The 22218-nt window shown below is 43.8% G+C and overlaps 1 protein-coding gene across 18 annotated transcripts in view; it reads left to right on the forward strand.

Moving 5' to 3' along the window:
- The window catches only part of LOC147028199 (histone-lysine N-methyltransferase 2C-like), a 275536-nt gene that overhangs the window by 98329 nt on the left and 154989 nt on the right, over positions 1–22218 (forward strand). For all 18 annotated transcript variants that reach the window (XM_085878349.1, XM_085878353.1, XM_085878348.1 and 15 more), the window contains 5 exons: positions 8994–9103; positions 9663–9825; positions 12653–12824; positions 16864–16978; positions 18096–18286. In XM_085878349.1, the coding sequence (XP_085734475.1) occupies positions 8994–9103; positions 9663–9825; positions 12653–12824; positions 16864–16978; positions 18096–18286 (751 nt within the window). The remainder of the gene's footprint in view (positions 1–8993; positions 9104–9662; positions 9826–12652; positions 12825–16863; positions 16979–18095; positions 18287–22218) is intronic.

Below are 22218 nucleotides of genomic sequence, written 5' to 3' on the forward strand. Positions count from 1 at the left end.
TTTTTTGTATGTAAATTTACAAGTGTGTGACAGATGCTTCATGTCGAAATCAATTTCTGAATACAATGAAGACTCTTCGAGACTGACTCAATCAGGTGCTGAGGTCCAGCCTTTTATATAAAATTTCTGCAAAGGATTTATCAGTGCCTTATACTGCACCGATAGTTGAATTATTCAGATCTGAAAACTATTTAATCGAAAACAAAACAAAACATTAGAATACATTCTCTCGTGATATATTCTTATCTGAAACTGCACATTCAGCTCTCACTGTTCAGGTTGTGGGCAGAGTTTGGAGCATGTTTGGGAGTCAACGTTTATTATTATTATTAGATTACCATTAGCCTTACAGGCCGTGGTACCCGATTGTTTCTGTTCAGATTATTTGTTATTTCTATTATTGCGATTATTCTTATTCCCATTTTGGGATTTTTTTTTGCTCGAAGATTTCCTTTAACATGTGTTTTCTCAGCAACAACTTGTCCGATTGATACGAAATTTTAACCATATGTGCGACGACACATGCAGAATTTTTTAATTATAATTATGACGTCATGGGTCACATGGGGTGGCAGCCCTGTTGGAAAAAACAAAAAACTTTGGACATCTTCTTCTCTGGAACCGATCACTGGAAAAAAAAAATTATGAAACATGGCTCATTGTCAAGATCTTCACAAGGGCTATAAGTGGTGTTAACCGTGATGTCATCGGTGAAGTCGGTGTCCCGGTGAAAATTCGACACGTAGAACGCTGCATCCAAAAAATTTGAAATTTCTTGAGCGTCATCTAGGCAACAATTCACTGAAAGAAAGAAAAATTTTTTTTGATGTCATAGGTCACGTGGTTCGGAAGTCATATTGCTTTGAGAAAAAAAAATTACAAAATTATTCTTCTCCACAACGGCTTGACAGATGGAGGTGAAACTTTGCACACACATTCCCAATGACATCCTTTTACAAGTTTGTTGATTTCTAATTGATAGGTCACATGGTTTGGCGGCTGTATTGAATTTACCCGAAAACCCTCAAACTTCTTCTCCAGAACGACTTCAGATCAAGGGGAAACTTCACACACACATGCTCCAAGGCTGGGGGATATAGGTTTGTTGAGAAATAATTGATACGTCACATAGTTTGGCAGCCATATTGGATTGAAGAAAAATATTAAATAATGTTTTCTCTGTAACCGCTTAACCCATCAAAGCGAAACTTTGCAACTATCATCAACCACCATTGCTGCATTCACAGTGAAAATAATGATGTCACATAGTCATAGGTCACATAGTGTGACAGCAATGTTGGATAGAAAAATGAACCTTATCTGATCAAGACGAAACTTCACACACACACGATCCTCTACCCAATCATGGGTAGAGTGCAAATTTTCAATGTCATAGGTCACGTGTTGTGGCAGCCATGTTCGTATGAAAACTGAAATTTTCAAACCTGTTTTCTCCAACGGCTTATCGCATCGATATGAATCATATCGCATTACATGGAGCAATTGGAGTGGATCATAACTGCAAAGTTTCAAACCGATAGCTATCAAGCGGTTTCCAAAATCTAATTTTTTTTAATGTATTTCCTGTGAAATAACTGCGGCTGCCAAACTACGTGACTGATGATATCATTGTTGAATAAAATATATACAGCAAGGGTAGTGCAACATAACTGCAAAGTCCAGTATTGATCGGTTATTCGGTTTCAGAGAAATAATTATTTTATCATACCCAAGAAATCATACCTTATTATACTGCATAGAGCTGTTCGTGTATGTGTGTGAATGGGTCATTAGTGCTGCCCAATCTGCATACCATGCCTTTCCCTCCAGACGGCCAGAAATAGTGGCCATGGGTGTCCAGAGGGATTGTGATGGGAGGGGTAAAGGGTGGGAGTCCAGAGGGACTGTGGTTGGAGGGGGAAGTGGTGGGGTGGGTTGGGTATCCAGAGGGACTCGGGTGGGAGGAGGAAGGGCTGGGGTGTGAGTCCGGAGGGATTGGGGTGGGAGGAGACAGGTAATGACGGATATATGATAGGTCACGCGGATTGGTGACGATATTCGATTGAAGGGCAAAAATTAAATTAATGTTTTCTTGATAAAGAGGACGTTGTGGGTCAGTTGTCCGATCAAAGCAGGGCGTCATGGTACCCGGCAATAACTGCTCGCAGTTATAAAGCATAGTGCCTCCAGTTATTATTATTATTATCTATATATTAATACTGAAGGACCAATTTTGTGCTCCTCATATCGGTTGTGTCACGTTTTTCTCGGTACTGTAACCTGGACTGAAAGAATCTTCGTACCTGTAAGAGTGCATCGCACATAGTGGCAATAGTCAAACTTCAACTCTGAAGCAGAATAAACACTTTTCGTCCAATTCCCCATCCGGCTTGCATACTGCATGACCATTAACAAGGCACAAGGCCAAACATTTCGTGGAGTGGGAATATACTTACCATCTCCAGTTTTTTCGCACGGACAACTGTAGGTCGCGTTCTCGAGAGCCAGAAGTTTTGACATGGTGTACGTCAAAGTAGACACGTGCACAAATCAGGGGACTTCTTCACAAGGAGTAGTGTACACCAAAAATGTCGTGTACAAGGACGTTTTGTAGGCCTCATTAGGTAAGGCCATGGAGTACATCGAATGGGATCCGGCTCTTACAAGAGCTGCCACTGGTTGTCATATTGGGCTCATGGAACGGAATCCGTCTGTGATGGGGTTTCGGCTAGTTGTTGTTATTATTATTATTATTATTATTATTATTATTATTATTATCATTTTTATTCTCGGTACTGATTGCAACACTTGATTCAAAATGTAAATTGGTAAATGTGCTAATCTGTCGGAATTAATGTATAGCAAAAAGAAGGTTCATAAGGTTATTAATTACTCTTCCTCTCCTTTTTCATTGCGTTCTGTCTCATGATCTTGCTATTGAGGCTCATGTGCAGCAAGGCAGTGTTTAGGCCCAACGCTATTTGTCGGTGTACATCAATTATCTCTCCTCTTCCCCAGTTATTCTTCATGTTTGGGTGTCCTGGTTTGTACGATACAGGCTGCTATTGGCCTCCAGCATGTCCTATATATATATGTTTAGTACAGTTCTGGTCGGGTCAATCCATCCTATCGATGCTTCCTGTTCAAGATCATCAGTGATTATGCTTGCTCGATGTGAGCATGCATCATCATCAAAATGAAGTTTGCTCCAAATAATTGAACCAGCATAAGGGCACACAGACCAATTGAGGATCTCATCTCGGTATCAGTTCTGCGGGTATCATACTAGAGGTTCCTCATTCCCTCTATGCCGATACCAACCCATATCATGGCATATCCTGCATACATTTTGATGTTCTGCATCATCTCTTCATCTGGCTAGCCTTTGCAACCTCTGACCTTTCACGTATAGGTTGTTTCCAACTCATCAATCTTCTTCCCTGGCTACTGCCTCCTGCGCTTTTATAGATGCAGCTCTTGTCACAAGTAATATTGCTGTTAATGTTTGTAATTCCCGACTCACACCTTTCTCGGCTTCGTGCTGTGGAAACCAATGCATTTAGGATCATTGGTATCTCCTCCGATGAAGCCGAGTCCTTTGGGTCTCAGTCTTTGGCTCTCTCACTGTCTCACTGCAGGCAAGTCAGTGGTCTTTGTCTTCTACATTCTCCTCTCTGACCTCGCTCCCCCCCCCACCCCATATTTTTGCAGGGCGCTCAAGGTCCGCCAGTATCCCCCTTCTGGTGAAACTACCAAAATCAAGAATCAACTCCACTCTTTCATTCCTCTTTTTTTCCCGCCTCTGGAACAAACTCCCACACTCTCTTCAATCACTTTCTTCCCTCCTGGGTCTTCAAAACAGCTGTTCACCATCATCTCATACCTTCCCCCATCCAAAACCATGATCTTTTCTACCCCTGTTAATCTACCCACACTCACCTCCTTCAAATTCCCTGTGGTGTCTATATAGTTTACCCCCATGTTCCCCGTCCCATCCCTCTCCCTTCCACAGATCTCCTAATGTCTCTGCTCCATACTGTTTTGTGTTCTCTTTCCCACCTCTCGTCTCCGGCTTCCTTTGTTATATGTGCTGTGTGTTAGCTCTTATATGAGCCTCGACAATGTATACAAAAAAAAAAAAAAACAACTCCCTTCCCAAAAGCCCTCACCCTTTCCAAGCCTCATCGAGTATTTCTGGTTTTGAGTCTCTCCTTAACAACTTCCTGTTTCTGTGTGTGGTTAGCTGTCCCTCCAGCTGTGACCACTCTATCTCCAAGGCCCTTTCCTAAAGTGTGTATTCTCTGTTATCCTTCCAATGAATTTCTTACTTGCCAGTCTGTGTCGATTTCAATCGCCATCATGCCAGCTGGCTGGTAGTCAGTCCTCAAACTTTAGTCCACGGCATTACAGTTGATGCCTTCTCTGAAAACGGTGGTATTTTCTGTTTATTTTTTGGCACATCTGTCCAAATGGCATCCATTCTTTATTAGACCTTTCAACTTCCTCTCAAACCTGACCTGCTCCTCCTCCTTCTCTCTTGTCAAGATCTCAATCCCATTTTACTGATAACTCCACCCTGTGCAGAACAGACAGCAGTATACCCTGCCTCTGACAGGCAGGATGCTATGCATCCTTATCTTCAGATCTGTACTAAAATAGTCATTGGTGAACTACCTGGAACAAGTTTTTCATTGTAGAAAAGTCCCAATCTCTCACCCCTCCTCCAACCCCTCTAATATTATATTCTGGCCAACCCATGGAAATTGAAACCCACACTTGGTTTTCCTCCTGAAGTTGAAGCTGAATGCTTACCTCCGTTCCTTCCTCTCTTTAATGCCTTGTCTGAGGAACCGACTCCCTATGCCTGCCTGCCTTCTGCTCTTCCCCCCAGTTTTTCAAGTATGCCGTACATACTTTCTCTTATATCCACTTCCGATATCTTCTACTCTCATCCCCCCCACCCCCCAATTAATTACCCCACATGTGCAAAAGCAAAAAATAGGGTTCAGGAATTGGTTCACTTTGGGGGGCGTTCCATGTCAAGTGTACACATTTTTCAGCGAAATTTTGACACATCGTCTCAGATTTCACTCTTTTTTGTGCAAGTGTTTGTATCCATGGTAAAACATTATGTGTCAATTTTCAGACCTGGGGACCCATCGGGGCCCATTTTAGGGCCTCGCAAATTTGGGCGTCCCCGGTTGACCCACAATATTCCAGTGGCCATATCACAGATTGTAGTGGTCCGATTTGGATGATCTTGGTATCAAAATGCTCGTAAAAGCGAGATCTTTCGAATCGCGCAAAGTAAAATCACTCCGAAACTAATTCAAAAAGTTATAGTTTGGGGCGCCCTTTGACCTTGGGCCCCCGCTCCCCAGCCAAACCGATTGTCCTGATTTTTTCGTGTGAGAATACCCCTTCATATACTCCAACACCTCAGCATAAATCAAAATGGGATCTCAATGGGTTCAAGTGTGATGATGGTTTTATTGTTCGGGGTCAACATATCACTAATTCTTGATTCGACATTGGGCGACGTTTGCCGTCATCGTTCCAATGACATCACCTGCTGGCAGGCGACTTTATGTCGGAAATTGACAATCATCATCTCTGGACTATTATATATGTATACTGTATATATTGCATAATTTGCGAAAAATTATTCTGCCAATTGTGTCTATTGATTTTTAAGTGTACATTTTTTGTATAACCATCATTGAATTAAGTTATAAATGGGATAATCTCAGTTTTTGCATATTTTACAGTAAGCATGGCGACTGAAGATCGAAAGGAGTTCCGAAAATACTGTTGCGATCTGTTCAGCTGCCATAAAACGAAACAACAAAAAGATCTTCGTAATGTGTCAAATTATATGTTGATGAAATTTTCTTCAAAGGTCAAAAAAGATGACAGACTTTGTACTTCGTGCAGAAAAAAAACTTTCTCAGTTGTCACCAGAGCGTATTGAAGAATCATCTTCGACCAGTTCGAAATTATCATCAGAACATACTATCGAAGGCATTGCAGAATCTATTTCGACAGATGAGGACGAGGAGGTTTTTGAGCGAGAAGCAGAAGTTGACCTATTAAACCAGTCGTTATCGATGATAGGCGAAATCCCATTCGACAAACGAAAGGCGGAAAGGAACCCAGGGTACGTTCCTGAAAAGCGAAGTAAAGTGGAAGATTCTGTGCGAAAGAAATTAGAACTAGTTGCTGGACCAAGCACTGTGGAGAAAACACAAAATACAGCGTCAAAATGTGATGAAAACTGCATGCCAGAGGTGATCAAAAGCCTGAAAGAAAAATACGTTGTTTCGAGCCGTTCAGAGCAAATACGTACACTGACAATGTTTCCTGGAATATGAGCATCAGAGGGATGATGAGTGAATTCAGTTGCTCCCAAAGAATGGCTGTGCAAGCCAAAATGTTTGAGAAATAAAATGGTATGCTATTGTCTCCAAATCCCAAACAGGGTAAAATATTGCCTGACGAAGTGAAATCCACCGTAACCGAATTTTACCGAAGTGATGAAGTCAGCCGAATAATGCCCGGAAAAAAGGACTGTGTGGTGGTCAGGAATTAACATGGAAAAGACAAAATTCAAAAGCGCCTGGTACTAAACAATCTCAAGGGACTGTTTCAGAAATTCAAAGAGAAGAACCCTGGCTTGAAAGTTGGATTCGCGAAGTTCGCCATGCTCCGTCCCTCGGAGTGTGTCCTGGCCGGTTCAGGCGGTACACACAGTGTATGTGTATGTACGATACATCAAAATGTGAAACTCGTGATGTTTGGTTCCAAAATGCCACAGATAGCCAAACTTCCTCACTATCATCATGTGATAGCACGCATAGTTTGTAACCCAGCACAACCGGCATGGTATTTCAGAACTTGTGAAAGTTGCCCATCAATTGAAGACTTCAAAACCGAGCTACTGAGTGCTTATGAACTGGAGGATATTGATGAAATTCAGTTTAAATGGTGGACATCCACCGACAGATCTGAACTGAGCTCCATGGTCCTGCCTTTGGAAGAATTCATTAATCAATTCTGTGAACGCACGGTGAAATTAGTGAGACACGACTTCATTGCCAAGGCCCAATCTCAGTTTCTGAAAAATAAGAAAGACGACATCGGTGAAGGAGAATTTGTCATTATTGGAGACTTCTCAGAGAACTATTTGTTTGTCTTGCAGGATGCGGCCCAAGGATTCCATTGGAACTACTCTCAAGCGACAATTCACCCCTGGGTTTACTATTTCAAATCGGACGATGGCAAATTAAACCACGATTCGTTCACGATTATATCAGAATGCAATACTCACGACGCTGTCTCAGTCCACCTCTTTCAAAGAATGCTCATTGAACACTTGAAATCTAGCTTTGGAAATGTAAAGAAACTTTACTATTTCTCAGACGGTTGCGCTGGCCAATATAAGAATTGCAAAGCCTTCATAAACCTATGTCGTCACAAATCAGAGTATGGTATTGACGCAGAATGGCATTTTTTGCCACAAGTCATGGCAAGGGCCCTTCAGATGGCGTGAGAGGTACAGTCAAACGAGAAGCAACACGTGAGAGCCTGCGTAGACCTTACGACAGTCAAATTATTTTTCCAAAAGATATTTTCGCCTTTGCTGAAAATGGTTTGAATGAAATGAAGTTCGGTTACGGGATCCAAGAGGCTTATATTATGACGAGGAAGAATGAAATCTGGAAGAAAGGTTAAAAATGGCCAAAACCATAGGTGGAACTCAAAAACTTCATGCTTTCATCCCTATTTCTGAGACTGCTCTTCAAGTACGTGAATTCAGCCTTAGCGAGGAACACCGTATCGAGTCAGCTATTTCAAAATCTACACCAACTTTTAACGGGAAACTCTCAGGTTATGTCACAGTGCACTATGATGGAAAATGGTGGCTTGCCTGCATCATGGAAGCCTTTCAGGACACTCATGAAGTGAAAGTGAATTTTCTTCATCCAAACAGGCCCGCAAATAGCTTCTTTTTCCTGACATTGAAGATCACTGCATTTTAGACATTTCTGATATACTTCTTTCCGTAGAACCAAAAACTGCTACAGGTAGAACCTACACAATCAGTAAAAAAAGAAACACAGCTGTCAAATAAAACATTGGTTGGCAAAAAATCTTGACTATAATATTCTAGGAAAAACTCTTACTCATACTAGTATCGCTTCCAGTTCCTGCATGTGCATGTGGAAAATTTATGTACAATATACTGATGTAGTGGATTGGAAATCTTGTGTTCAAATATTGCGCTATGTATTGTGTGTCCAGCACCGAGTCCCCGAACAATAAAACCATCATCACACTTGAACCCATTGAGATCCTATTTTCATTTATGCTGAGGTGTTGGGGTATATGAAGGGGTATTCTCACACGAAAAAATCAGGACCATCGGTTTGGCTGGGGAGCGGGGGCCCAAGGTCAAAGGGCGCCCCAAACTATAACTTTTTGAATTACTGTATCGGAGTGATTTTACTTCATGCGATTCAAAAGATCTCGCTTTTACGACACCAAGATCAGCCAAATCGGACCACTACAACCTGTGATACGGCTTCTGGAAGATTGTGGGGCAGCCCGGGGCGCCCAAATTTGGGGGGCCCCTAAAATGGGCCCCGATGGGCCCACAGGTGTAAAAGTTGGTATTTTGAGTTTTTTCACCCAAGTGAATAAATGACCAACATATGGGGAGAAAATGAGGTATTAGTGTCGGGAGGGTGTGTACACTTGACATGGAATGTCCTCATTGTCAACAAGTCTACAAGCTCAAGTCGAGTCTGAAGTTTTAAGGCCAAGTCTTAAGTCAAGTCGCAAGTCATACAATTTGCGACTGGAGTTGCCATCTCTGCCTCAACCTCCTAGATGTTGATCCATTGTCGTTACCTCTACACCACTCCCCATAGCTGCACCAAACGTTCATCAAATGCCATAGTTCATCGCTCAGTGTATGTTGTACGTTCATCCAGGATACTGCTGGGCTCACCACTGCTGTGCGGCATGGTCGGAGGGTGTGTGCATGGCCGAGGACGAGTCGCTGTTGAACGTGGATAAAGCTGTCATTTGTGGGCTGTCCCAGGTACGTATCCTCCAAATTGACCACCTTGGCTGGAGCCAAAGTTCTGGCAAAAAGATTGTGTTCCATTTCTTTTGTATGACTAGACTTCAATATTTTTTTGTGATTTTGAGTTTGCTGAGTCAGAAATTATTGTGTATTCATAAAAACCAATTTTGTATTCATTTTTCCAAGAAGCCTTTGTAGTAAATGAAGTGTTTTTGAACCTTTTAGAAGAGGTGTTCCCTCTAGGTGTCTGTTTGCTCCAGATACTGTACGGCAGTTTAATCTATGTTTAGGTGAACTGCTTGGTAAGTGATGTGGAGATATCACACTCAAATTGGTCCAAAGGGCCTTTTCCTGTGCCTTCGTTTTGGTTTTATTTCTCTCCGATTTGTGTACTGCAAATTTAAGGAATTGTGGTTTCGTGAATGCTTTTAACGGAGTTGCAATGGTTTATTGTTTTTTTTTAAATTTTGGACAGGGAAGAGGAAGTTGAAACTGCTTTGGGTGTGTTTGCACATTCATGAAAGGCCGACGGTTCTCTGTCCTGAATGCCACACTCGTGTCGTTGTGTTTACAGCGATGTTCCTATTGCCACCGTTTGGGAGCAACCATAAAGTGCGTGCAGGAGAACTGTCGGAGGTTTTACCACTACCCTTGCGCTGCCGGAGCTGGGGCATTCCAAGACATTCAGTCATTGACGCTGTTCTGCCCAGACCATTTGAACCAGGCTAGCGATCTTGGTATGTCATGGAGATTGTAGCATTCATATGATGTGAGGTTTTATGAAATTTTTTGCAACCTTTTGCACTTTTCGCTTTAAAAGACCGAGGTTGAAATCCTCGTCTGATCATTCGGATGATTATTTTGTCGTTGATAATGTGTTATCAGACTGTTTTTCATTCATGGGACATGTACCACGTTGTGGGTGCAGATTTGAGAAATTTTGGAAGCCCCCTCCTTTACCTTTATGCCTCATACATCTCACTTGCTTCCCCTCATCTTCTCGTTTCCTTTAACCTTTCACTCCCCCAACCCTCATCCATCTTTTTTGTTGGGTCGCCAAAATAGGCGACCCTTATTGTCAGTAATTCTGTCTGTTTGTTTGTTTGTTTGTCATCAGCATAATTGGTAGTAAACGTGGGTGGATTTTGACCAAACTCGGGTGGTAGGTACATCTTATGACCTCGTGCTTTGGAAATTGTGATGGTTATTAGGGACGCTTTGGTTCCCTAGCAACAACCGAAAAACCTTCAAAATCAGTACCGTTCACGTGAAATCAATTCCGAAAGCCATTATCCCACGTAGGGTTATGAAATTTGGCACGAATGATGTACAGGTGATGCTCTATCAAATATATTCCGGTTTTTGTCATATATGGAATACTTTACCCGCAGCGCCCCCTACAATTAGGGTATGCGCAAAAATTGGCGAAAATTGAAGGCCCCCTAGTGACCAGGTGAGTGCATCGATACGAATGAAACTTTGCAGGTTCATGGTACTCAATGAGTACTACAACTTTGCCTCAGGACATATTGACCGATTTCGTTTAGGTCAGGGGTCAAAGGTCAATTAGTGCAAAAATCGATAATATGCGAGAGCTGGAGGTGCCTTCGCGCCAAATGCTACTCCTCCTAGGGTTATGGTCGGATGGTCATGAAAATTCACACTAATCGTCTGGAATACATTGTGCACCAACGATAGAGCCGGATTTTCGATTTAGATCTTTGTTCACCCACAGCACCCCTTCGAACTTTGAGGATTTCCGATTTCAAACCGCATTTTTGGTGCTTTTCATTCAAATGGATTCCGAGTAGTTATCAGTATATGGAACTGGATGGGATTTGATATTCGTAATCTTAAGGTGATTCCCTATCCACTATATGACATCCATTTTGCTCTATATCTTATAGTTTCCATGCTCGGCGACCCATCGCCTCCTACCGGCTTGTCTCATTATTTGTTTGTTTTATTTTCCTTTTTTTTCTTTATTTCCCTCTTTCCTTCTCTGTCCTCTCTCTTTCTCTTTCCGTATCTCTCACTCTCACTCTCACATCTCGCTACAGAAATAATGTTGTTTTCCCATGAGCTGCAGGTTTCAAAAGTTTTTTTTTGAATAATTTGGCCGAGCAGGTGATTCCATAAATGTAATAATTGATTGCATGGATTCTTGATTATTTTTTTTTTCCGAGACAAAGGGGAATCGTGGTCGAAAGGTGAGTTCACAGAAAGTGGGAGGGAAAATTTAGCAATTTCTCTGAGAAGGTGCGGGGGCTCCAGTTCCCCTCCAAACCCCTCACAAAGGCCATCAATGGAACTGTGCCTTCTTTTATCACAATCTTCCTTCCCCACCCATTTTCCTCTATACATTCATTTTGCATAGTTCCACCGGCTGTAAGTGATTTCAGCAAATGTCTTCTTTACTGCGTATTTGAATCCATTACTTTTGCTTCCAGTTTAACCTTTCACTCACCTCTCCTGATTTCTCCCCACTCACTCCTCCCTTCCTTCAAACATAAACTTGCCCCAAGGTTTTGTTGTCATTTTGTGTTCCTTGTGCTTGAAACTTCCAAACCTTCACTGAGAAGTCTATTGACCAGTGTTTTTGAACTTGCCTGAAATGATTTTCAATGTGAACACTAGAACGAAACTCGTTTGAGCGCATACCTTCGCCAGGCTGAACAGTTTACGTTTTATATCCCACCAATAGGCCAAATCTGCATCTGGGTATTAATTTCGTTTTGTTGATATTTTTTGAAGATTGTACAGCACTGACGAGTTACAGCCTTTCAGTATATGTTTTCCACACCGACTTTCTCGAACGTCATAGCTCGATAGAGCGTTCTTGAGAACCTATTAGTGAACATCTGGTAATATAACATGAACACATTGCACTGTTTAGTTTGCACCTGCATGTGTGTGTCCATGCGTGCATGTGTTCTTGTTATCGCAAACAAAACACTCTCCCCTTGCCAGGTCTTGAATACCAATAAAAACTATTGCAAATGAATTATGTCGTTTTTGTGTTTCTTAGTTGAAATGTTGTGAAGCGTCAATGCACGGGAACCACCTGAATCCATATTCCGTTTGTTATAATCGCTTAGCCATCCTCGGTTACCTGTACTTTGCTCACGTAATGACCTGCGTTTCGCTCTGTCGCACGCTGATTATTCCGTACTATCTCACCCGTCCTTGCTGTTCAAACACAACGCACCAAATTCCCAGGAAATTAAAGTGGAGACCCCTTTGCGACTAGTATTTATCAGCGTGTGCCTTTGGCACTCAGTCAGGCTCAGCAATGTCCGTTTTATTTCCTTCAAAAATAAATTGTAAACACAACGCTTCAGTTGCATCTGCTTCCACGCAAATATTATGATAGTCATTAGGAGAGCTGCTAACTACAGACCAAGAGCTAGTGGATTATAAACTGTGAGTAATCCTGTGTGTATTTTGGCAAACGTTTGTTCGACCAAATAATTTAAAGCTTCTGGTTGCTCTGTAAATCCATTCTGGTTTTGCCCTGTTAAGTATAGTTGAGCATTTGCTGTTTGTGCTTCCCCGTGGACGCAGTTGGTGAAGAAGCAGAGTGCGCGGTCTGTGACTCGGCGGGAGATGTATCCAACCAGCTGTTTTGTACGAGCTGCGGACAGCACTACCACGGCGCTTGTCTTGAGATCGAGCCGAGCCCCGTCCGCCGAGCAGGCTGGCAATGTCCAGAGTGCAAAATCTGTCAGACGTGCAAGTAAGCGATGTTTTGCTTGATATTGCATTCTTTGATTGTGCCATGCATAAGCACTTTGGGGGCTGGCAGGATAGCATCGACTAATAGAGGTGCGTACACTCGCCTCTGAGCTGTCTCGCGTGGGTTTGAATCCCGACCCAGCTATAAACCGTCTTTCTGCTGTTTTGCAGGCAGGGCGAGGCATCATGCACTTGCCGCCGCTCGGAAGGACGTTAAACGGGCGTCCTGTCTGCCTGAATTAGTTGGTGCCCCGTTTCAGGGACCCCCAAATGTAATTGTTTTGTTTTTTAAATCTGAAAACCATTGAAAATCATTAATCACGGTCTGATGTGAAGGGAAATTTTTTTTTTGGAAATTTTTTTGCCAATCGCAAAGTTCCGAAAAAAGCCCTACAGTGTCGATGTTTCGCTTTCACCAGTGACATCACACTATGAGCTCGCCTTGATTCAAATGGCGGCTTTACGTCTCGAAACGGTGCGTGTCGAACCTGGATTCCAACACTGAATCCACCGTCATTAACAACTCTGAAGGTTTTCAGTGTGTTGAAACTGATCATGGGATTTTGAAGAAACGGTTGGAGACCAAATTAATGATGGAAAATCTTTCGGGGGATTGTGGAGCCATATCACTTCGAGCCCGATGCGAGCGATTCAGGTGAAGATGGTAGAAGTGTTAGTGAAGATGAAAACACTGGTTGTATGTTCACTATGATGGGTAGGTTTTGTTTTTCTTTTAATTGGTGGTTTATCAGGGATTAATTGGTAAATCAGTTGCACTTCTCCAGTGGAAAAACAACACGCACACCACCCAGGCACACTATGTCAAAATTGGTGACAAATGCTTTTTCCCACTGTCGCAGGTTGACCATGTGTCTTGTATGTTATGGGATTGTCCTGTTTCATACTTTCCCGACACCGTTTGTGTCTGTGATAGTGCCTTGTCTTGTCGATGTCCTGCCCCAGTGGAGGGTGGAGTGTTGCTCATTGGCGGCGGGTTGTGTGAGGTGGTTGTGTGCATTGTGTGGGTGATTGTTGATGGGGAATTGTGGGGGGATGGTGGAGGAGGGGGGGTGGTGTGTGGGGTTGTGGGTGTTTTTAGGGTGATAGTTGATGGGGGATTATTGAGAGTGGTTGATGGGGTGGGACCCTGAAAGTTTCAGCGTAATTGGTCAAATCCTTTCGGAGCAGTAGATATACATGCTGTCGCGGATGCAGAGTTTGAGGCTTGCCACGAGGGGAAGCACTTGGGTCACTCCCCAGTGGGGGTCACTCCCGGAGGCCCGGTCCTGAGGCCGCCGGGCACAGATAACTCCGTGCACCGGCAGGTTGCTAAGCAACCACGAACGCCGGTTGGCACGCCCAATCCGGGCAGGGTTACACTACTTCACATGACACCTTACCTGTGGATGGCCAGCTAATTGAGTTCAGTGCCCTCAGCGCACACTTGGATTACTGCTGAGCGTTACAGTGAGTGTGCGCTGGCTAACGAAGCCAATGATTAGGGTAGAACTTCCTGTCTAACTATACTTGTGCAATGCATCAGACCAATAAAGGAAAAGAAAACTGAGACAGATTGGAAATAGCAACAAGGAATTATTTATTACAATCACACAAGCAAGCAGTCATTTGAAAGCAAGTATTTATAAGAAAGAAAGCGAAAAGGCACATAAGAGCAGATTTAACCATAACATGTATTCTTCTTAACTCTTACTTAAACAAAAGACTTGGCCATCATTCAATCAGGGGCGAAGAATAAAACAAGGACTTGAAAATAAAATAAAAGTAATAAATGGAGAAAAGGAAAGCAGTCTTTCCTTCTCTCCCTCACCTCGCACAAATATACAGGAGAATGCGGAAGAAAATGGATGGGGAAGATGAGCAGTGGTGATGTGAAGCGATGGCGACACGCAGCTGCGTCATGAGGTTCCCGGACCCAGTAGGCGAGTCCTCTCTGGCCTCCCAGATATGCGAGCTAAATGTGCGACTCACCCTCCTCTGCCTCAGATCCTTTCTCCTCAGACCCCCGTCGATGAGATGCCGCCGTTCACCCTCCTCGTCCTTCGTGGCTGAAAGGATCGAGAGGGCAGGATGACGCTCATGGAAGGAGTGTTCCTTTTCTACAGAAACTCGACACCAACTGCTCGTGAAACTTTCCGTCCTTTTCCCTCACGTGTTTCTGTTCCTTCCCTCACGAGCCTTCTCAGTCTGTCAATCTTCTGCTCAGGCGAGCTTGTCCCTTTCGTTTCTCCTTTCTGCTTCCCTCAGCATTCTGCATCTGCCCTCTCTCCTGCTGTCTGCCTTTTTATTCTTCTGCTTTCTGAGCCATGTGCTCCTGAGCGCTCTGCGTCCCTGCTCACACGAGATTATCCCGAGTGCGTCTCTTCCCTCTCTGCCTCTTCTTCACATCAGCTTTCTTTTCCTCTTCCCACAAGCCTTCTCCTCCTCACATTGGGGTGGGTGCATGACGCCACTTGTGGAAATTGCTGCACCATCCTGACGGAAATTTCACCGAAGCCACCACCCCACCCTTTACGTGCGCAAAGCCTAGACGAGAGCCCCCAGCCCCCTCGTTCACGCGGAAAATGCCCAGTCGCACTGTTTTGTCTCTGTACCACACCCGCGAGAAGCGCCGTGCTTCGCAGGCCATGCCGAGCACCAAGTGACACGATCATGCACGCGAGAGCACCCGATGGGTTGTTATGCAATGCTCCGGATGGAGGGAACACGAAAAGGAACCCCACACGACTGAGGGATGACCACACGGTCGTGGGATTGAAGACCGATGCGGTGAAGGCGGGACTATTGAAAGGATGTTTGATGGAGGGAAGATTGTTGGTGGACCATTGAAACAGACCGATTGGGGTATTGGCGGGATAATTGAACGTAACAGGGTGATGGAACAGGATGATGGTGTGAAGGAAGAAAGATTGAAAGTAACAGCGTGGGAGGGGGAAGACATTACACGGGACAAACACAGCCGAGGAAACACATGTCCCCCAAATAGCCCTTTGACAAGGGAACAAGGACTATCTATACAAAGACTAATGAAATACCTGATCCTCTTGTCACCTAACTTGTCCATGTATGCTCTCCACCTGGGGTAAGTTTTCTAAAACAATAAGCATACATACATACATACATACATACATACATTCTCTCCACGATAAATTGACAGTGGTTCATTTGATTTGCAGAAAATTGTGTTGATAATAAATAATTATTTTCAGGTTCTCTTGCGGTAAGTGCCAGGCAATGGCAACAGATGTTTGATTTGCCGCTCAACCATCCATGTATATGTGCTGTTAGCAGGGTAGAGATGGTGTTACAGTTTTGAGCGACGGCTGTTTCTTTCTGCTCAATCATGGGGATGGCATCCTCTCTCAATTGTGGCGGATAACCACAAGATCTAGCCATCTCCATTGTTTCATTGCAGTGCTCTGTAAAGTGTTCCGAGCGCAAAAGCGATCCACACTCAGGTGTTTCGGACAAACCTTGTCCAATTTCTGGAAAACGCAGGGTCTTTTTAGCCATTGGTGAAGCATGAAACCATTTCGGTTTGTATTGCTACAACCACCAAGGACGCATCGACTCGGCATATTTATGGTAAATCGAAAATTATTGACATTTTGAGTAAATTCGGACCACAAAATTACCGACATTATAAATTGGTGAAAGACATCATATCTATTTTGTAGGGTACCGTTGGATAGATTAGCGTCGCGGTGGTCTGAGTGTTTGTGTTCCTGTTTTGGTCCACCGTTGCGTCCGTAAAATTACCTTCGCATCGCTGCTTTGTGGATCGCATACTTTGAGGTTTGCAAAAGCTTCGCAGAAACCTCGGCATTGTGCTGAAACTTACGGTGTCAGAAATTTACAGCACATTCTATTCCGAGCTTTAGACATTTCATAAACAAAGATTACGTTTTGTGCTGCCATTATTTTTTTGTTGTGTTCACCATTACTTTATGATCTTTGCACATTACAATACTACAGGACAGGAAATACCCAGTTTTTCAAGTGTGTTTACCATTGCACGGCAGGGAGGCAGGGGATGACAACAAGATGCTCGTGTGTGACACCTGTGACAAAGGGTACCACACGTTCTGTTTGCAACCCCCACTGAAGGATGTCCCCAAAAATATCTGGAAATGCAAGGTTCGTGGTTTGTATTCCTCTCGCTTCGATTACCGAGGTGTTGCTGCTTTTATTTGCTTTGTTTGTTTATTTATTTTCCCTCCTGTGTGTTCGCTTATTGGCCGGATGCTTTTGTCAATTGATGCACATTCTTTACGGGTGACTGTTCGGCAGTGCATCATGTTCGGTGTGTTGTTGGCTGCATCTTGGATGGTGTGTTTCGCCTTCACAATGTCAGGGCCACGACAGATATATATATATATATATATATATATATATATATATATATATATATATATATATATATATATATATATATATATATATATATATATATATATATATATATATATATATATATATATATATAGAAAGGCTGGTCCATGGGGCACTCCAACCTTGATCACACTGCCATGACAAATCTGAGCAGCAGGGAAGAATGGGGAAATATTTGCTCCCCATTTACGTTGGGGTGGGGGTGGGGGAGGTACAACCACCACCGGGAAGAAGCGGCCCTGATAGTTGCTGTTCTGTGTGTTCTTTCTGCTCTTGTACCTATGATTTGTTGGGGAAAGAGTGATCACATAATACTTTGTAATGTTAGTTTGGGCTGGTTGATGTAAATGTCGAAGAGAGTAAAAATGTGACAGGTGTTTATGTTAAAGGTAGATTGTTTCTGTCTGTGGAAAACCATGCGAGTTCGGGGATTTTTTTTGTTGTTGTTGTTGAACTCTGGAGATGGGTCCATCTTGTGGTAACAAGCAGCATTTGACAGTCTCGATGTCGAACTGTCTCGTCTTTACGATTATTACCTCGAGGGCGGAGCTTTTGGGAATGTTCATAAGCTGTGTATATAAGTGGCAAAGCAAAGCGGGGGTGTGGTGGAGGGGGTGATAAAGCAGTGGGGTGGAAATGAAGAAAAGAGCAGAGTGAGTCACCATTTGCTTTGCCAGTGCCATGCTTTCTCCTTTCAATCAACTCATGTTTGGACTACATCCAACTACCAGTTGGACATTATTCCATCAAAGAACCTTGGGTTTTGTGACAATTATATAGTACAAAATGGCATTTGGTTAATAAACTAACCTCCCCACCCCCACATTTCTCCACACTCCCCCTACCACCACCACAACCACAGAACTGCTGCATTTGCCAAGACTGTGGCTCACGGAGCCCAGGCCCCTCACCCTCAGCTTGCTGGCATCATGATTTCTCATTGTGCGAGTTGTGCCTGCAGACTAGAGCTCGTCGGGCACCCTGCCTACTTTGTAACCTCACAACCTTACCTGATGGCAAATCTTCCAAGCTTCTCTGTCAGGGCTGTCAAAGGTACAAGTTCAAGTCAGTGTGGTTCATCTGAGCATGACGTGGGCTCTTTCACCACTTATGTCGGTATTATCCAGGAATAATGTTGGTTTGAGCTTTGAATGTCAGGTTCCAAAAAGCAAACGTTGAAAGAGGTGCCCTGGTCTGTGCTCTGTAAAATATGAGTATTAGTTTATGCATGTAAGATAAGTGCCAGAAAAATTAACCATCAGATGTGCTGTGTTGTATGCATATTGTACGTTGATGTGAATCATTTGGTCAAATTAACCCAACTTGCTTTATATGCAGGGTGTCCCATAAAGCATTATGCCATTTCGAATGCTCATGACATTGTTCTGTTTTTGGTCTTATGGCTATGAGACTGGCATTTGAAATGGCAACCCAAAGCTGTTCTGACTACAATTACCTCCACCACCGAAGGTGGACGGAAGTTGTGTTTTCCACCCTTATCTGAAAGTTTGTTCCTGCGAAAGTGAAGATTCGCAAATATATTTTGTTATTAGTTCTGCCATTAGTCCCCTCCCGGTTTCACCGGAGGGGACTGTAGGTTTGTCCGTCCGTCCGTCCGTCTGTCTGTCTCTGTCCCACCTGTCGTTTTTTCAGACTTTTATTTCCCCATACCCTCCAACACATTCAATTGAACCTTGCTGTGTAGCTTTATTGTAATAAGTTACAGGAGCAAGTTCAAGTTTTTAGGGCTTTCTTGAATTTTCCAGTTATGCCCTGTTTGGACTTAGAAAATATCGCATCGGTAGTGGACATGTTTTGCAAAGCAATTCTCACTCTTGGTATACATGCATACATGCATGTCTCTCAATCACCTACATGTTACATTCTTACTCTGATCTTGATGAAACTTAAGGACTTGGTAGAGGTTGTCACAAGCAAGAAGTCTGTTTTTTGTTTTTTTAGGTCAATAGGTGAAAGGTCAAGGTCATAAGGGACATTTTCACAAAAGTGGGTCAGGTAACTGTAAAGACTGTCCGAGAATTTTTATCAAGCATATATTTCCCAGTCACTGCAGAGGCCTTATGGTGACCCTGCGTTGTGACATCATTTGAACATTTTTCTTGGCCTTATAAGGGGTTCAAGCACTATTTCGAGAATATCAAAGAGAGTTGATTTTTGAGTTTGTTCTTTACCGTTACCTGACCCGCTTTTGTGAAAATGTCCCATAGATCGTCAATTTTCATCTGATTTACTTGAGATACACACACATACATACACACACACACACACACACACACACACACACACACACACACACACACACACACACACACACACACACACACACACACACACACACACACACACACTACATGGCCAAAACGATGTGGACACCCCTTCTAATTTGTGTATTCAGCTATTTCAGCCATACCCATTGGTGACAGGTGTATAAAATAAAGCACACAGCCATGCAATCTCCATAGATAAACATTGGCATCGAATGGGCTGGACTGATGAGCTCAGTGACTTTCAATGTGGCACCGTCAAAGCATGCCACCTTTCCAAGAAGTCAGTTCATCAAATTTCTGCCCTGCTGGAGCTGTCCCGGTCAACTCTAAGTGCTGTTATTGTGAAGAGGAAATGTCGAGGAGCAAAAACAGTTCAGCTGCGAAGTGGTAGGCCACACAAGCTCACAGAACGGGACTGCCGAGTGCTGAAGCACAGAGCGTGGAAAAATAGTCTGTCATCGGTTGCAACACTCACTACCGAGTTCAAAACTGACTCTGGAAGCAGCGTCAGAACAAGCACTGTTCGTTGAGAGCTTCATGAAATGGGTTTCCATGGCCGAGCAGCCAAGCACAAGCCTAAGATCACCATGCGCAATGCCAAGCGTCGGCTGGAGTGGTGTGAAGCTCACCGTCATTGGACTCTGGGGCAGTAGAAGCGTGTTCTCTGGAGTGATGAATCACACTTCACCATCTGGCAGTCTGACGGACGAATCTGGATTTGGTGGATGCCAGGAGAACGCTACCGGCCCGAATGTATAGTGCCAACTGTAAAGTTTGGTGGAGGTGGAATAATGTTCTGGGGCTGTTTTGTCATGGTTCAGACAAGGCCCCTTAGTTCCAGTGAAGGTAAATCTTAACACAACAGCATGCAATGACATTCTGCTATTGGCTAAGTGGTTAGGGTCCTGAGTTCAAGCCCCGTTGTCTGCTGAATTAACACCAGGGGTTGACTCAGCCTGTCATCCTTCCGAGGTCGGCATGATGAGTGCCAGTGTCGCAGCCAAAAAGGCTGCACACAAAGGGAAGGGGTATCAATGGATTGATTAAATCTGGTCTTGGTGTGGCACAGGCATGATAGGCACCTCCTGTGCCTTAATTCCTTGTAAATCCTTGTAATTCTAGACGATTCTGTGCGTCCAACTTTGTGGCAACAGTTTGTGTGAGACCTTTCCTGTTTCAGCATGACGGTACACAAAGTGAGGTCCATGCAGAAACGGTTTGTCGAGATCGGTGTGGAAGAACTTGACTGGCCTCCACAGAGCCCTGACCTCAACCCCATCAAACTCATTTGGGATGAATTGGAGCGCCTACTGCGAGACAGACCTTATCGCCCAACATCAGGTCCCGACCTCACCAATGCTCTTGTGGCTGAATGGAAGCAAATCCCTGCAGCAATTCTCCAACATCTGGTAGAAAGCCTTCCTTGAAGAGTGGAGGCTGTTATAGCAGCAAAGGGGATGACCAACTCCATATTAATGCCCATGATTTTGGAATGAGATGTTGGACGAGCAGGTGTCCACATACGTGTGTGTGCGTGCGTGCGTACATGTGTAAGACGTTACATTTTTAATTTACTTTGCAGGGTTTTCAGAAATAATTTTGTTATTCTTTTCTGCTCAGTATGCTTTTACTCTTCGTATAGATATGTCTCCTGAGAGGAGGGAAAGAGAGAGAGGAGGGAGGGGAAAAGAGAGAGAGGAGGGAGGGAAAAAGAGAGACAGAGACAGACACAGAGAGACAGACACAGGAGGGCGAGTGAGGAAAAGGGGGAGGGGGGAGGCATGGTTGACATGTGGTGGAGCATCAATTACGATTCATACTCTCATCAAAATGATTCTGCATCGAATAACAGTGAAGATGGAAACAAAATAATGTCTTGAATCCATTTTCTACCGGTCATATTATAAATACCACCCAGACACATACTGCCGTCTGGACATAAGCACCACCCGGACACATCTGGAGATAAATACCATCCCGACATGTCTGGAGACAATCTCCCATCCAGATATAAACATCGCCCAACTACGTTTGGAGACAAACACCTCCCGGACATAAACACCGCTCGGACACGTCTGCAGACAAACTCCCATCCAGACAAGTCTGGAAACAAACCACAACCAGATATAACCACTGTCCGGATATGGCCGGGGGGGGGGAGGGACGGAGAGAGAGAGAGAGAGAGAGAGAGAGAGAGAGAGAGAGACAGAGAGACAGAGAGAGAGAGAGAGAGAGAGAGAGAGAGAGAGAGAGAGAGAGAGAGAGAGAGAGAGAGAGAGAGAGAGAGACAGAGAGACAGAGAGACAGACAGACAGACAGACAGACACACACTGAGAGACTAGCGGAGTTGTCAGAGAGAGAGAGAGAGACACTGAGAGACTAGCGGAGTTGTCAGAGAGAATATGTTATGGTGTGTGTGTGTGAGTGACACACACACACACAGACGCAGACACGCCAGTGGAGTTATCAGAGAGAATATGTTATGCTTTGTGTGAGCGACACACACACACACACACACACACACACACACACACACACACACACACACACACACACACACACACACACACACACACACACACACACACACACACACACACACACACACACTTGGCCGATATCGGAAATTTTTCGGGAACTGGCAGGTTGGAGTCAGTGTGATTACTGACGACAGTACGTACTGTATACAACCCAAGA

The sequence above is a fragment of the Eptatretus burgeri genome, chromosome 4 (assembly GCF_056783735.1).
Source record: "Eptatretus burgeri isolate ZD-2024b chromosome 4, Ebu_testis_v1, whole genome shotgun sequence".
Classification (NCBI taxonomy): Eukaryota; Metazoa; Chordata; class Myxini; order Myxiniformes; family Myxinidae; genus Eptatretus; species Eptatretus burgeri.